The sequence below is a fragment of the Lepisosteus oculatus genome, chromosome 4 (assembly GCF_040954835.1).
Source record: "Lepisosteus oculatus isolate fLepOcu1 chromosome 4, fLepOcu1.hap2, whole genome shotgun sequence".
Classification (NCBI taxonomy): domain Eukaryota; kingdom Metazoa; phylum Chordata; class Actinopteri; order Semionotiformes; family Lepisosteidae; genus Lepisosteus; species Lepisosteus oculatus.
This window is the reverse complement of record NC_090699.1, coordinates 26,695,029-26,713,509: the sequence shown is the minus strand read 5'-3', so window position 1 is coordinate 26,713,509 and position 18,481 is coordinate 26,695,029. Positions and strand designations below refer to the sequence as shown.

General features: G+C 36.8%; 1 protein-coding gene across 3 annotated transcripts in view; it reads right to left on the bottom strand.

Moving 5' to 3' along the window:
• The window catches only part of LOC102693085 (disintegrin and metalloproteinase domain-containing protein 12), a 91,576-nt gene that overhangs the window by 64,884 nt on the left and 8,211 nt on the right, over window positions 1-18,481 (bottom strand). For all 3 annotated transcript variants that reach the window (XM_015347043.2, XM_069188998.1, XM_015347044.2), the window contains exons 2-3: window positions 11,439-11,560; window positions 8,770-8,843 (exon numbers count right to left, since the gene is read on the bottom strand). In XM_015347043.2, the coding sequence (XP_015202529.1) occupies window positions 8,770-8,843; window positions 11,439-11,560 (196 nt within the window). The remainder of the gene's footprint in view (window positions 1-8,769; window positions 8,844-11,438; window positions 11,561-18,481) is intronic.

The window sequence follows — 18,481 nt, the reverse complement described above, 5'->3', positions numbered from 1 at the left end:
CAGTCTGTGAAATACCACTGTTTCTAGGGACTTCCTATATCACTTTCCACTGATTTAAACTACACATTAGTGCAAACAGGAATTGATAGAAAAAGCCAATTTATCAATTGTAAATAGAAACATAAGTTTGGTAAAATGAAACTGTAGCATCACTGTTTTGTGTTTATATATTTTTAGGAAAGATATGCACACGACAAACTCCATATATCAGTTTGGACTTAGTTCTGAACATATCATGTTACAGAAGAAATGTTCTTAGCAATTGCAAAGTGGATATCCTGAAATTACTCACACCTTGGTCTGTTTAAAGTTCCATATTATTCCTAGTGGTTGGCTTTATGCTCAACCTACTGGCTTAACCATGACACCTGTGAAACAGTGGTGCTAAGCATATTCTCCATAATGGCTGCTGACACGACACAAAGCAGCCCATTACTCCAGACAGAGGGCCGGCCTAAACACATTTGGGGTGTCTATTTTTCAGGCTTCAGCCTCTATCCTAATACTGCATTTGAAACTCAATGTGGCCTGTTCCATCCTGTCACTTCCACAGCAGACTCACTTAATAACATCTGTCTCTCGCCTGTGGGGTCAGTGCCTCACAGGAAACAGACCCCTGCTGTCTGGAGTTCACAAGCCTCCACAGAACCTCTAGTAAAGTGGTGATGACATCCAGGCACATTGCTTGGTCAGAGGAGGGGTGGGGTGGGGGGATGGATGACCACTCTCACTGTTGCAAGCCTGAGCTGCAAATATGTTCATCTTGGTCAGTTTGCCTAGGGGAGTATCTGCTCTAGCTCAGGGGTCAGCTCGTTTGGAGAGAAACAGGCCAGCACGCAGGCGTTTTTGCTTACTTGGCAGCTTCAAGGAGTTAAGGGGTCTAGGGGAGAGAAGGTCTGTGCGTGTTTCTTTGCTAAGCAGTGGGTTTGTGGGGATGTAGAGCTGTCCTCCCACTTCTGCTTTATCTCTGGTAATCCAGCGGCTCTTTCTCATGAGGTCAGGGGGGGACTGTGCTGTTTATTTGCTCTGTTGAAAAAACGGCTTCAATCTGGTCATTAATATGATTGTGTGTGTGTCTGTTGTGGCAGTTTTTACCGCCTGTTACTTTGTTTTTGTGGAGGCAATAGGCGACAATAATAATAAATTTCCCTTGACGGAGCACTTAAGAAATTCTATTGGGCAACAGACACTGTTTCCCTGCTTTTTGGACTTTTAGACCTCTTTACACAGTCAATTAGTGTTTTGCATTAAATTCAACCTACATAACTATCTATAAACTGCTACAATACACAATGATAATGTATGCATTGTTCTGATTCTATAATACTGATGTGCATTTTCAGTCTCAAAACTAATACTGCACTCATGTACTATAACAAAGATACTGCACTACTTACAAAGGGGAGTGAAAGAAACAGGCAATTCTGTGAACACGATAATTATTACATTACTACATCTGCGTTAATGACATTTGTAATAATAAACTGTAAATTCTCTGTAACTTATTTGGATGTAATTAAATATAAGTGAAATCTGACTCACTCAGCCCTGTTGTTTAGCAACAGCATTAAGCAGAGATACTCCTTAGTAAACCATGTGAAATGGATTCTGGAGATGTTTTTTACAGCATTATGAAAACACATGCCAATTATAAAACATAACAGCAATATCACTGCATCGAAGATGAAGAGAACTCAAAGCCTTTTTTTAACAGAGACAAGAAATCACAGTGAGTTTTTATCTTTCCACTGATAAAGTGAACCCAGCACCACAAGACTGAGTCACGACAACAGCAATATCTCCTTTTAAAATTTTCAAGAAATGAAGTGAACTTAATTTGTACTGATCGTTTTCAATAAAGGCTAGTGAATCTTACCATCTATCCCACAACCACACTCTACATCACATTCTCCAGTTAATTGTTCTAAGAGTCTAATTCATACTTTTCGCTAAATCATTAATATTGTACCTTTACACTTGTATTATGGAACCAACCCTCAACCCTGTTGAGATCCTTTAGTTGATTTTTAGAAAGGTGACATTCCACTTCTTATACAGTTTTTAAAAAGTATACCTTCTGAATCAATTTAAACAGGCTGAAGACAGATAACATACATTATTCAATACATGTACTGTAGGTCACCACCTGTGCATTATTAAGTAATATTTCAACAAATTAAGCTACCTTCTAATTTGATATAAACTGCATTGTTTCACAAAACAACAAACAGCAAAAGAATCCTAAACCAAACCTATGCTGCTTGACTAGTTCTATATCCAGAACATATCATAATGTTAACCCATACTCCAACCCATAATCTTAATCTAATCCTAGCTTCAAACCTACCATTAATATTTATAAAAATCCCAGTACATACTTGACAATTGCTGAAGCACTATCCCAAACAACTCTTTATCTTTCATTTAACCTCATAGGGAGACAGTTTGCTTTGTGAAATCCTTCTGCAGTTCATTTCCCGTTTAAAAATTAATGCTCTCCTTCAGTTCCAGGATTGAATAACTTTTATACAGTATATTAATTTCCTTGCTTTACCCATCTGAAATTTCCTACCTCTTGTACTTATCAAAAAAGTAAATAGGACTGACCTGTATAATAAGGAGTGAGAGTTCTTCAAACCATACATGAAAACCAAATGAGGTTTACTAATGATTTATTAGATTTGACGACAAATTTAATCAAACAAATCAATTTGGCAGAATACCAGATGTCAGTATTACTGGGTTTCACTGTCTTTCAAAATGATTAATACTTTCTTAATATGCCGAACAGAAACACAGGGAAAGAAAGAGGAAGTCTTTACAGAGATTATGGAGTTTGTCGTGTGCATATCTTTGTTCCACAGCAAATCTGGTTGTTTCTTATCTCTTGGCTGCTGTTCGCTATCCACTCTTTGTACCTTCCGTTTGTCTTACATGTCAGTGTAATGGATCAAAGCAGTTGTTTTAGTGTTTCTTCCTTGTTAGTATTCTCATACAGTGGTTTCTCATATAGAGAGATAATTAACTCATCACTAAAAGGCTCATAAAACCAGAGATATTTTTTTTGCATTATAGATAGCAAACATTTATACAGATAACTCATTCTTATAAAAAATATTTAAAGAAAGAAGAAGCAAAGAAGCTTACCAACTAATGAGAAATCAAAATTTGTTTGAAAACACTAGTTATGAAAAACACTAGTTATAAAACCATAATTCTAAATGAATTCTGATTGCTTTTGAAAATGTCAAAATCCAAAATGTACCTTTTATTAAAAAAACAATAACCTTTGATAGACTAATGAAAATAAAGCAAGCTTATCAGATGAGTTTTTATCCTTATATTGTCTGCTGTAGGGGCAATTTAAACTTAAGTTAACACTGAACAGATTTTCTTTATCTTGAGTGAAATACTGTTAATGGTCTCTTTGTAATGTGTGGCAGTTCAATACTTACACAAGTCAATATGAATGTCTTTGCTTTTTCAGATTAGATGTATATAGGCATGATCTTAATCTATCAGCTATGTTATCACTGTCAGTTGCTGGATCTTCACATGGTTTAATCCACTGGACTGTTTCCATAGCTACAACTGAGACAGGGGGACATAATGGCAGCCATCATGTTCATTTACTTGTAAGTTGAAAATTGCTTTGCTGAAGATTTTGCTACTGCAGACTACAAGAATGTACTGTATATCCACAGTGGGTACCTGATGACTTAGAGGATACTCATTTCTTTCTGTAGGATTACAAGGAAAACCGCCCATAGGCTTTCTTCTCTTGAGTTTCCAATATACATCTTTGAATTTGTCTTGCTGAATCACCATCTTACCCTTCCCTACAGTATTTCATTAGTTCCTACGTGGACCATGACCATGGTCCTGTCCACTTACTCGGGAGGTCTACACCTTAGGCACCAGCCAGACAACACAGTCTCACCAGACAAGAACTTCCATTTCTCATGCACACTGTATTGTCTACAAACCACAGGTGGGTGCAACCATGAAAGTTTTCAAATTCCTTCATACAGATACTGTGTATAGTACAATATTCTTGAGCTGAAAAAGCTGCCAACTGTATAAACATATTTTCTGAATCTCATTTAGAACCATATAGGGCCACCTGTTTTAAGAGGTTTGTCCAAAACACAAATATTGCAGTAAACTATTGTAGTCTTTCTGTGAACAATAGCTCTATCGTCTGTTTTGCTTCAGTCAAGAAACCCTGAAACATGAGGTATTGGTTAAGCACTCCTGTTAGGATTTCCTGTGCATGATGGCTCAATGAGGAGAGACAGGGAAGGAGCTTTCTTGGCAAGGTAGTCTAGATTCTGAGCAGAACAATTCTCTGATCTCTTTAATGAGAACCCCAGCAGGTTCCCAGGCAGAGCTTTTACAAGCAGTCTCTGAGGATCCAACATTCTAATGCCATCATTCACCCAGTCATAAATAGAGACACAAGCAGGCTGCTGATGGGGGTATGCTCCTTATGCGCAGCTAAGCTATGCTTTTTTTCCCCCACAGACATTACTGCAGCAATATGCAAACTTCTCTGCTCAAAGACAATTGATGTTCAGAGAGATTTGATGCTGTAACATTACAGATTATATTTTTTGAGTTACCTTTTGCGTGCCTTAAAATTCCAAAGTACACATTTTTGCTCTTCAACAGTTTTACACTGTTCACTCAATAGCTGAACATAAAGTCAAAGAAACATCAATTCTGTCTGGAAAAAAGAGACAACACCTTGCTACCAGATTTCATTTACAATCCCTTCTATCTACAGTACATATACAGTAGTGTCTGGCAAAAGTATTCACCCCTTCCAATCATGTCCCATTTCGCTTAATTGGTTGGTTTGTAAGGTACCATACACTTCAAACAATCAGAATTACTGTTTTGTCATAGTTCTATTAGGCACCAATAACATCAATGTTTGAAGTATTGGTACTAAAGCATTCTGTCACTTTTATGTTTTGCAAATAATTAATAAGGTATATTCATTTTTGTTGATTTTGTATTTCAGTCTCTGCATCCCTAGTTGGTGTCAATCCTCACTTGTTATTTCTTTATTTTTTTTCATTTATCTATCATTTTCAAATGTTTTATCTATGAATGTATCATTTCAGAGGCTGCACGTTCTTTGTTAGACATATAGAAGAGGCATGTCTGCACCAAGAGATGTCATTTTTTTTAATCTGACATTTGCAGGGCAGAAAACAACTTTATGATTTAATTTTTTTTCACAATTCCATTTGACAAACTTTTTTTTCCTCCAACATTTGGTCATGTTTTTACAACTGGTGTTCATCAGTGACATCAGCCACTGTGCCAAAAATCTCCCTTTCAGCCCAGCTCGTAGGGAGGACGCATTTCAGTTAAAACTTCTTGGCTCTTACAGCTCTAGTTCCAAAAGGAATATTAAGGAGAAAGTCTGTCCTTTTCCAGACACATGATTGAAGCTATTAAAACTTTAAGAACTGTCTTTATCAACTTAAAGATAAACTAGCTGACTTGGTATATCTGCTTTCACAATCACAAAAAAGACTTGAAAACAGATATTGAAAAATATGACATTTACAGTGTGCACAGGCGGCTGCATAATAAATCTTGTATAATCATGGTAACTCTGCTGCCAGAGAATGTTTCTGCAATCACTCACAAGGGAGATCACATTTGAGTTTTACAATAAGAAAAAAAGACAAAATACAGCACACATAATGGCAAGATCTACATAATGCATCTTCCTTAACCCACTATTTGTAATTAGTGTTTCTTTTAAATGTTTTCAAAGGCTTAGAATTTCTCACTTGTTGAATGAAGAACAGAACAGACCCCATGTCTTTGCAGAATCAAACAAAATATGGGATCTCCTTGTCTCTTTGGATCAATTTGGTAAGCACTTCTATGAAAATGTACGTCTTTAAATAACAATCTGAATAGATTACTTCTGCACTTTCATTATACAGCTTTACAGAGTAAGTTTGACTTACAGTATTTGCAAGATGGATTATAAGAAACATTCTAGAGCTTCAGATAAGATGTCCTTGAGTGGCAGTAAAGGTGTTTATTAAGAGCACATGTTGACCCCTAATGTTCAGAGATTGCTAGTTCAAGTCTGGTCTATGTCATTGGCCGACAATTTCCCAAGGGGCCAAGCACTGTTATAGGTGCATGGTATCAAGTTGTTGAGGGTATCCCCAGTTTCTCTGCATTAGTTCTCCATTCAATGTTCACTCTGCAGTAGGTGACATTAGGTCTACAGAGTGCAAAAACAAATGTCTGTTTCCAGGACGAAGATGTGTGTGGTGTCATGTGCTGCTACAGGGCTTGTAAATGTGAGCCACATCGATTAACACCTGGCAGTTCTAAATTGCAGGGGGATTATAATATGAAGATATTACAATATGGACAGGCTAAAATAATCCTGATTACAATCCTAATCAATCCCAACCACCTGATATAACATATAAAAACAGCTGACAACCAGACAAGTTACAAAAACTAAACACGAGAATGGAAATTAATAAAGTAGGAATACCAAGAATGATACTGGAGTTTGCCTCATTTTTCAAATTGCCAGTTGGGTAAATAACTGATTACATGCAAAGAAAAAGTAACAACATAACTTCCATTTTTAGTTTTTTTGTGTGTGTGGATCAAATAACTTTTTTAAAAAAGAAGTGAGGTCCCAAAGTGAAGCAGTGGAAAAACATAAATCCTGTTCTTCTGTTCAGAGGCTTAACCCAATGCCTGTAACCCTAATTCTTTACAGACTGAATGCATGAGCTTTGCCTCTGCAAGCCGAGTACAATCGAACTCACTGGCATTGATTTCATCCAGCACTGCTTTTCCCCCACAGTCCCTGCTCTCTTCCCTACTGAAGCAGCTTTGCTTGTTTTTACTAATCCAGCCCTGACTTCGGGACACTGCTGGCAAACTGTATGCTAACATACTGTATTATTAATTAAATTTTGTTGCCTGTTTCCTTTGGCTGGTGAAGGTATTTTGTTTTCTTTCAAACTGGCCCATGAAAATAAAGGTGTCTTCTATTAACAGGCCAAAGGAATATACATGATGAGCAGATCCCAGTAAATCAATTTATTTAAAAGGCGTTCCACATGTGAATCAAAGCCCACTCCTGTGGATACCTCCCACACCCTTAAGGGTATCTAAATATCTCCCAGTGAGCGTGTGTCTGCTAGTTTCCTCAGAGGTGAAAACCTCTTTAGCTTCCTGGGACCACAGCTGTCGACTCATAAGATCATTGGAATGGTTACAAACAAGAGGAGTCTATTGTATGTGTCGATTGCTAGTAGCTAGCTGATCTCTTCTAGCTGTTTCTAGAAAAATATCTGAGTTAATCTTCACTGAAATGGCTGACCAGCTTATTCCAGATTCCCAAAGACCTTTGTGAGCAAAAGTGCCTCCTGTTCTTGGTTTTAAATGTGCTTCTTCACAATTTTCACTTGTGTCCTCCGATTCATATTTCACAGTTTAGAATAAGTCCATTGGACGGACTTCGTCAGTGCCTCTTAATAATCTCAGAAGGCATAAGACTGTAGATAAACCATATTTGCAGAATATTCCTGAAGTAAATAGGCAGAATTTGAGAAGCTTTTTTCACACCCTGGCAACATTTTCTGTATTTCAAAAAAGATTTTTGAAACTGAACACAGTTTGACCACAAATAAGACAACACAAAGTGCTCCTTATTTGAAGTTCTATTAAAACTGGATCATACTGACAAACAAACAAGAACATATAAATGGCTTTCTCTGTTTTGGAGCAAATACTTTTTATATTTATGAAATTATAACAACGTCACAAGAATCTCAGTTTTCACAAGCAGTGAATGTTTTATAATTGACTTTTTAAACAAAAAAAAACTTGTGTTATTGGGATCCTGGTTTATTATGTGGCTTTATTAAACCAAAAAAAATTGAAAAAGCAAAGAGATAACCTCTGTCCTGCAATCATGTGTACTGCATTACAAAAACAAAAAGTCAAGGATTGTGTCAAGTTGTGGACTGCTACCTGCTAGAGTAACTTTCACTGACCGTCCTATAACTGATATGGATATGACACCCATTTGGACCTTCCAAAGTCCAGGTAAACAGAGATGTCCCAGTGACACATTTCACACACAAGTACACCATTAGTAACTCACTAACACTTCCAAACTTCACACTAAACATTACTTTCCAAAATTTTACACTAGTGCTAAAAAAAATCCTAATGAACTGCATAGGAGGTTATATGCTCCAGGATTGCCAAGGGCTATTTGTCTGTATTACTGTTCATCATAATCATGGGCTATGGCTATTGTGGAAAAAAATATCACAAACCATTGCTCCAACAGCCTACTGGTCTGCATTAGAGCATCAAATCTTCCAATTGCTGTGATTTTTCAACTTCGGTATGCCTTAGGAATTTAATTCTTTTTGCTTTTTCATATGAGACAAATTATAATTAGTTGTGCCTGAAAAAGGAAAGGAATTATGAAGGGAAAACAAACCATATTCACCAGCACCTCATTTTTATTAACTCTTGTCTTTCAAGCTCTCTTGTTTCAAGAGACTAAACACAAATGCAGCCAAAGGCTGTCTGTACTTGTGATAGAAAAGAAAGCTTATCAGAACTGTATTATATAGAGGGCCACAACCCCTGTTATAGCCTGGGGCACCACACATGTCACCAATTTGTAATCCAGAAATGCCTACTTCAAACATTTTGTCTGCATGGTGGAAATGAATTAGAAACACTTACTCATTTTTCTCAAGAGCCAGGAGCAGCTGTTCACCTTCAGCTTCAATCAATAACTTCACAGACGCAGGATGGCTCTGAAACAAAATCAGAGAGAGAAGATAGCATTGCGCTCATTTGCAAAACCTTTGACTTGAAAAAGAAGAGAAGGTGGAGGGAGAGAAAAAAAAACCTTCCCATTTCCAAATTAGTCAAACTTATTTTTTACTTGATTCTCCTTCATCTTTTCAAGGTACAGTTTTCTTTTGCAAATATGCCTTCACAGTCAGACCTTAATACTCGTGAAGAGTTATGTAGCCTTATTGGACAGCAAGCAAAGGCTTTGCAGTTCATAATGTAAATACTACTTTAATAAAAGACTTTCAAATGTGTCTTCTATCCTACAGTATGTACTTCAGAGACTGCAAAGTACATTCCCTCTTCTCTCTCTTTGCATAAATATGATTTCTATTCACTCTTGATTTAACAAGCACAAATATAAGTAAAACCTCAAATTATAATTTAATAAGAGGATAATGCATGGCATACAAACTAATTTAAATTTGCTACTACTTGCTGTATACAATTATTGCTCAAGATATAAAGGCAAACTTCATGAGCAGAATTTATGATCATGACTCAATAAATTGCAATACAGAGCTGTATTCTTCCTAAACTTTCACCACCTCTGAGTTATGTATCCTGAAAAGAGATTTGGTAAAATGAAAATGGTGGGGGTCACACTTCATCATGACACTTCATGACACACTCTCCCACAGAGCACCAAGAGGGATTTTGGGTAAGCTCTTCCCATGTGTACACAACATGCATGAGTACCCAGAGGCCTAGCCAGCGGCCTAGCCTATCTGCTAGCAGATAAACCCTGGGAATCCTGTCATAGAATGAATAAATCAACATCCACAACACTTAGAGGACAGAGGGAAAAAAATCAGATTCTTCTCCACTTCCCACATAGTTTTCCACACAAGCAGATTTGTCACAAAGCTCCATGTATTCCTGTCAGAAAACACTGAAGCGACTGTAAGTGGTGTACTTACTGAAAGTACTGAAAGTACTTACTTATTGACAAAATAACACAAATCTGGACAGGTGAACTTTGTATTTGCCAGATTAGTCCAAGGAGATTAACTAATGACTACTGTAGTTGCCTCATGGGTGGCACAGTAGCACAGAGATTAGTTTTGCTGCCTCACACAGCTGGGGACCTCGGTTTAAATTCTGACCAAGTGTGCTCTCTGCTTGGACTTTGTATATTATTCCTGTGTTTGTGTGGGTTTCCGCTGGGTGATCTGGTTTGCTTTCACTGTCCAAAGATCTACTAGTAGGTTAATTGGATTCTAGGAAAACTGGTCTGGGTGTGAGTGTGTGTGTTTGTGTCTATCTGTGCCCTGTGATGGACTGGGGTCCTGTTGCTTGTGGCCCAATTAGATGAAGCGGTTAGAAAATGGGATGGACAGTTTCCCTAACTCTGTACCACCTCACTATTATCCAAAAGGCGATACATCATATAGTACATACCTGTAATGATGGAAGTAGTGTACATGAGGAAAGTAGAGAAGGAAACTCACACTTAGATTTTAAAAGGGATTATTTTAAAACAGTGCATTGGATTCATCTGTAACATTTTTACTTCACAAGGAAAAGTGTCTTCCACACACTAACCAGTTAATTTAAACCTGATTAAATGCCTTCTTCTGGTCATGGATCAGTTCAATGTGGTTAAACAATAGTGGCTGTATTTTGTCTTGTTTTTCCTATGAACACTTTAACTGTGATCCACTTTCACCCACACTCGCAAGTTACAATAAGTTGCCATAGGGCTACATTTATTTAGAAAATGAATTAAATCTATTTGGCAAACCATTTAAAAAACTTTAATGTGATCTTCATGTTATCCAACAGTACTTACAGCTGTAGGAGTTTTTTAATGTTTTTTTAAAAGAATCTGGCTGCTAATGGGGATATTTTTCTTCAGCAAAGTAAAGCTTTGTATGTTAAGGAAAAAGCTGTAATTAAAAAAAGTCAAATTCAACTCATTCACCTATGATATGTCTGCATAATAAATCTTGGAAAACCTATCCTACGTTTTAATCACTGGTAAGAGTGTTATACACCCATTTTATAAAAGTCTGGCACATTTTCTCCATGCACAGTGGCTCCTGCATTTCAAACATTTCATTAAGGTTCCAGAGAAAAGGTCCAAGCTGAAAGCAGTTTTTTTACCACAAATTCAGTTGTTGAACATGTGCTCAATTTGTAAAAGATCCCATAAAAATAAAATGTTCAGAACATGCTGAAATGCATAACCACAGTTTTCTGAGTACAATTTATGCATGTGCACAGAACATAATGCACTATCATCCATGATATAAAGAATTGCTTAAACATAAAGGAAATAGCTTTCGAATGTTTAGAACTGAAGAGTTTGCTCATATTATAGCACAGCTGTGAATGCATTTAAAAGAGCAGACAGTATTAAGTGCAAGACTGAGAAAACACAAGACTACATTAAAAAGCACATTTAGCATACATACTGCCATAGTATTTATAGCGAAAAATGTTTTCTCCCCTTAATCTTTCTTCAGTTTGCAGCAATCCAAACAATGGTGTATAGTACATCAACTGACAATAAATCCCACCTGAATCTCACAGTACAACTAGTAGGCCTTTACCTTGAAATGCAGCTCACTGATTGGTTTATGGTCTCCGTCTTCTATGAGAAAAGGAACAATTGTTTCGTAGTTTCCCAGTTTTTTTAATGTCCTCTGCTGCCTTGATGGATCCAGTATATTTCCTAGACAAAAAGGAAAGCAATACCATTAACAGTATATAATAAAAGTATATAATAGTATATTGATTCTGCTTATTTAGCTATAGTAAACCGAGCATCAAAACATGTATGCCTATAGTTCTGTATATGTTTTTAGAAAAGTTCAAATATAGATTTTAGATATTGATTAAATGTTTCTGGTGCCATTTTAATTGATCAACTAACTGGCTGTGATTCACTCCATTAATTTTGGCTGTTGTATACAGTAAGTACTAAACTACCTCACTAGTAGGACAGATAATTGGACATGGGTAAAGAAGTGATTTCTGCTGAAGGTTAAGCCTGATGAAAATACAGAAAATCTCAGATAGCAACCAATATGCTCTACTTACAAGAGAACAACACTTTTGTGTCATTGTTATGTTGGAACAACAGTATGTGAGAACTTGCCAGCAGCAGAGCCAATTCATCTTTAGCAGTGAACACTTTAGCAGTGCGCAGACCACCCTGATGGAAGTCATCGAGTGTGGCACAGACATGCAGAACAATATGCTAACTGTTGTGTAGACTGACTGATTGATGGGGAGGCACAACATGAAGGCCTGGAGAGGAAGGAACTCTACCTGTAGAGTCATTGATTTGCTACTGCCTGCATGGTGCCACAATCCTCAAGGCTTGCAACCTCACTTGCAGGCCCTCAAGAAGAGAATGTGACCGTTATGTTGTGAATGCCCTGATCTCCACACATTTCTGAGTGGTATCTATGGTTCAGAGACCAGAGAACAGGAACATGCTTTTCAAGGTTCCTGAACAAAAATCTTGAACAAAAATATTTGTTTTTTCTCATGTTTTTCTGACCCAGCTGAGTTTACCCATAGCATTTAAGTTGGGAATTCACTCTTATTCAAACCATGGGTCTCCAGTTCCATGGACTCGAGAATTGTTAATGTAGTGCCCATCCATAAAAAGGGTGACATAATTGAACCAAGTAATTATAGGCCCATAACACTTATGTCTATTACACATAAGTTATTAAACCAATTCCAGTAGACTCGCATTTTTACACGGTACAGTAGCTAGGTTCCTGACATGGCGTGTATGCCCAAAATAGCGAATAATCAGAACCGCCTTACACCCACCTATTTTCCTCCTTTATACAAATTAAATCAATCGTAAGTGTATTAGTATTTGTATGTATATAGTTTAAAGTATTATGAAACAGTAAAATGGCAAATACAGTACTGTACAGTATACAAAATAGATGTAATAAAATGCAGGGAACACAGCAGATGCACAGCTCTCACAAATATCATTCTCTCTGTCTCTAATTGCATGAACTGAAGATTAATTCTTGTCAAACACATATGCCAAACCAAAGAGTAGCTCAGGTGCATGCCACACCAGATTTTTCATTTATTTTGCATATAAACAAATATTTTGCATAAAATGCAGGTCTACTATATTAGAACTAAAAGATCACCTAGAGGGAAATAACAGGGAACAGTCAACATGAATTTAGGAAAGGACAGATCTTGCATCTATCTTAATTAACATTCATATAGTTATTTGAACAAATAACAACAGTAGTACACAAACAGGCACACTCACAGCATACAATATATTGCATTTAGATTTTCAGAAGGCTTGATAAAGTATTAGGTATTTGGGAGAAATGTATATGTTTAGACTGAGAATTGGTCAATAGAAAAAAAGAGAACAGATAAGTGGGGATTATGTAATTAGTGGAGTACCACAGAGTTCAACATTAGGACCAATGCTCTTCCCAATTTATATCAATGAGCTAGATTCTGGTCTACTAGTGTAGCTTCCAGACCATACCAAAATAAGAGGGTAAGCAAGTACTATACAGTACCAAGATACAAAAATCAATCAGAATCTTCTCTGGAATCAATCAACGACATTCGTTCCAGGGTTTCCTTAAAATGAATGGTTCCTGTCTAAACAACGACGTCTTCATTAGCACCTTACTTGTTTAGTTTCTGCCAAGGAATTGTTGCCATTTTTTATCTTATGTTTAGTTCTTTATGTTTATTTCTCCTCCCTGAACTGGGAACTGGGAATCTTCTTAGTTGGTCACCGAGCTCTGTAATTGGTTGTGGAGGGAATTGTTTGAAGAGAGAATAATTAGGAATGATCCATTATTGCTGTTATTATTATGATTATTATTAAACCTGTAGCCTTCAAAACCTATGGCCCACTCTAGTTGAGAAGAGCAATTAGCTCTGCATTAGTACCAGTGTAAATATGCATTAAGAAAGTGATACATTCCCATATGTCTGTGAGTGTGAGATTGTATGTGCGTGGGTGTGAGTGCACATATGTGTTTGGGCTTGGTGAATGTTTTTCCATGATAAACAGAGATGTTGAGAGAGCCTCCTTTTGTCTCTGACTGTTCCCTCTTCTCAGTCTGCTGGGCCTGACCACAGGAGCCATTCCACGCCTCCTGCCCCCCACCAGCCACATTAACTGCGGTACTTTTTCCACTCCTCTCCAGCTCAGTGGGAAGCTCATTGTTCTAAAAGCAAAAATCCTCTGACATTTGTTTTGACAAAGCACAAACAAACAAAGACAAAGACGTGTAAACAGCCCAGCCAAAATGACCGTGAAAACCTGCTGCACCAGAACGTATTTAGATTTGTACAGTATGCAAGCTAAAGTAATAGGGAAAAAATCTCCTTGGGTATAAAACATTTTCTTCTTTCACATCCATAAAATAATGATAAGTGGTCTAAAGATACTGAACATCCATCTGACTACAGTCAGATTTAAGAAATATGTTAAATCTTCCACTGTTGCCATTTACATTACTATTGTCATAATACTTTTTGAATATACTGTAACATTACTGTATGTGTAGAACATTTCCTGTCTAATAACAGTCTTGTTAGTTTAGCTTCAAGATCAGTTTAAAAAGGGGGCAGTTTTGCTAATGTGATGCATGGTAAGAATTAATACTCAGCTGTAAATATTGTAACTAGAGTGTAAAAATAAGTCTCAGACTAATTTATTTCCCCAAGCATGGCTATTTGTTAAATTTAGTAATCTATAAAAAATTCTGGTTGAGGAAAATAGCTAAATCTTGTAAAAAAGGCTAGTTAAAGAAGCCACAGGCTGTAATAAGGCTGCAGTGGAATTAATACCAGCACCCCGGCATCCACATTTATGTATCCTGATGGTCATATCATTGCTAAATACATTTTTTGTGCATTATTTTGTGTTACAGAAATGGAAAGAAGTTGCGTAATGTAAGTCTAAGTTAAATTGAATATATGGACAATGTTTTGTAATACTGGGGGTCCCTTTGAAATCATCATCACAGTGTATCCAAGCTTCCAATCTCCCTAGCTGTTTAAAAGATGGTTTCTCTTAAGTCTTGGAAATCTCAATTGCTTAATTATTCTCACATGCACAACATCGCTAAAAAGGAAGTCTGAGGAATTACGGAAAGAAGTTCCCATATTTTTTGCTGGCAAACAGTGGGTTATGGCAGCCGCAACCCTTTCCCAGAGCTCGCAATTCAACAAGAAGCCTTGTGTTATTTTATAAAACCCAAGAGTGTCACATGCTACAGTACATGTAGCGTTTTACTCACTGAAAGGAATCCAAAGTCATAAATTAATATTTTTAGCCCTTTGTTTAACTAGAAAAGATAATTGATAAAAGGTTCTTATTTTCAACGATGACCTGAAATCAGCAAAATACTTCTTTTAACACTCTTTATTTTTGTCTCCACTTAGATGGTTATTTTTAATCTACTCTTAAGAAAATAAAATTTAGCAGTCCTTTTTTTGCTGATAGTCTTTTGACTTTAAGACACCCTGCGAAGTGATGTATTTTCCAAAACACATATATAAGCATAGTGTGAAAAGCACAGTGTTTGTAATCAGTTTGAGATATTTTTATTTTCCCCCAATATATTGAACCCTTTGTGGATATATAAAGTTATTTATAGTTATATTTGTATAGTTATATATAGTTAGAAATATATAGTTATATTTGTGGTTAATCACTATGCCAAAAAAAGGTCAGACAAATATTGCACCTTTTAGACGGATATTGGAAGATACTGAACTTTAACAGGTTAGATATTTTGGTCTGCAACAAATATTGAAACAGATTTCAATATTAAAAAAATATTGAAACACATTACAGGTCATATTCTGCATTATTCATGAATACACTAGCGTTAATGCAACAGGCAAAATTATAAAGTAGTACAGAGAAAGTGCTAAAGGACTTTATGCAACTGATCAGACCCAATCACCCTGCTACAAAGAGAGGAAATATTAATCCAATTGTAAAAATGATTAAAGAAAAAAGATAGAATGCTTCAAGTGCACACTTGACGCAGATAATTATCCAAGATGGGTATTGCTAGTAATTAACTCAGTAGCTGCAATTAACCTGTATGGAAGATATGAACCACCTAATGGAGTTTGACATTTATTCTGCACTGTATACAACCCTTTCTGCTTGGAAAGCAGAACAAACCCATTTCCTGATATGTACTGTAGAAAGTTTAAGGAATTACATACTGGTTATGTTACCATAGCATTAAATTGGCATGCATCTGAAATTAATGTATAATTCCCAATAAGTGAAGGGTAGCCTATTTAAAGACTCACAACTCCTTTGAAAGCGGCACTGGAGGTTTTAAGGGCAAGACTTCAAAATGTGATCAAAAGCAGTTCTGAGAGTCACACTGTCTTTGTTGGAGCTTTAATCCAATCTGAACGTTTTGAGATGCCTAGACCCCAAAAAAGAGGGCAATAAATCTCCCATTTAAATTAGCACTTCTTAAACCCCATTTAAAGGGCCTTTTGGGTGCCAAGTTTTAAGTTGTATAATGCAGACCAGACATTTCCTCTCTTTTCTTACCTTGTACCAAGAATTATTCAAAAACTATGCTTTGCCATCAGTGCCTACTTTACAGAGAAAAGTACAGATTGACTGACTTTTCAAGTGAACCTCTGAAAAACCGTATATTGCACAGCACAAGGTGATCTGTTCATCAGAGCAAGTGATTAAATATAAAGAAAATCTTTGTTTTCTCAGAAGAATACTTTAGAGCAAGGAACAATAGAAAAAGCAGGAGTTAGTATGAGCAGACACGGAAAACAAATATTAGAGTCCTGTCAGTGTAGTCTAGTCTACCCTCCTAACTTTGAATTCGCTTTCTCTCCTGGGACGGAGTTCAGGAGGTCAGAGCAGCGATATGCATGGAAAGATTTACTATTCCTTATTCCACAGCAATGAGGAGCACCCCGGGCACTCCCAGCTGGCTGCAGCAAGATCACGTAGTGCACTCCAAAACTGAAGCAGATGGGGCCTGAGTTTGAGGTCTTCTTTCAAAGACACCACAGGTTCTGCAAGAGTTTTTGTGCCCTGAATAAGACCATACAGTAATCAAATTTAATTATGGTACAGAAACAGTGAAAATCCAATTTACACCTTAGGCAACTACCCAGATCATTTCGACAATAAATTAAAACAGTTTCCTTGTGAGTAGTGGCCCTGACTTTTATATTCTGATACTTATACTGTCCTTCCTTGACCTTAATTTAGTAAGGGAGACATTTTGGAAATTTAAATGGGAATAGCTGTCCATTCACGCATTAATCATACAGTCCCAAGACTCAATGAGGTAAGCACTGTTATTTGGGAGTTTTTTAGATTCAGACTATGATTTTAGTAAGGAATAGTCTGGAAGTGTTTAATGTCCACAGGCTGTACTCCTCCTTACCTTGTTGAGTGATAACGCCTCAATAGCTGGTAGAAGTGCATATGGGGTAATTATAAAGCTAAACCACAAAATAGGTGTTAATCTTGGATTCTCTCCATCTCAAACATCTCTGCTGGTAACATAAGACTGAGTAAATACCCAAATACCCAAAGGTCCCCATAAAAGCCAGATCTCGTGAGATAATGCTGAAAGGAGAGCCTGCCCTGGAGGGATCGCCCATACCCTGTCATTACGGCACACTGATCCCAGAGGAGCTCCCAGAACCACAAGCTATCTTTTTCCCTGCTGGAATAACACCGGAAACATGTATTAAGTGGTCTTACCACCTTGTTTTCAACAGGCCATAATCCATGTTGAAGAGATTCATACAACCTCCACACCCACAGCTGAAGCACCTGCTGTTTCTTCTGTGCTATCTTCTATATTGCCTTGTTCTGATCCCACCAAGCACATCCCTTCATCACGCTGGGGAATCAGAAATGGGCTTACATTCTGGTTGATTTTTCAGAGTTCAAGAAAACACTGCAACAAGCTTTCAGTCTTGTGACAGATAAATTTAAATCAGAATGTCTTACTCATGGTGTTATCTGCAATGTAAGTTGCATTTTAACAGGGATTTTAATACAAAGAAAAAAATCTCAGCTTCCATATTTGGAAGAAAATTAAGTGAAAATTAACAAAACTGACAAAGAATAGAACAATGCAGGTCTTCTGTTTCTTTCCTAAATTTGGACATCTTAATTCATATCAAAACACTGTTTCTCTAAAAAGCTATCTACAGTACTGTTTTTCTACAGTTCTGAGTCTGTATGCCAGATAGGTTATATAAATTTTAAGCATCACAATAATAACAGTTATTATACTCAGTCCTCCTGAAAATATCTTTATATTATATCTTTGAAAGGAGATAATAATTGGCATTGGACAGAAATAACAACAAAAATACACATTTCCTCAGAATTCCAGGTCTGATGTAATCTCCCAAAAATAAGTTGTGCAGCAATGCTCCCTCTATTGGACATTTTGACTAACACAGTTCTTCAAATTCTACCAGTTTGAAGAATCTTCAAGACTGACAGGTCCAGGAAGCTGAGTTTATGCTTGCTTCAGCATTATCAATTATCAAAATGATATCTGTGTCAGCTAGCTGGCACTGACCTCACACTGAAAGGTCATTACAG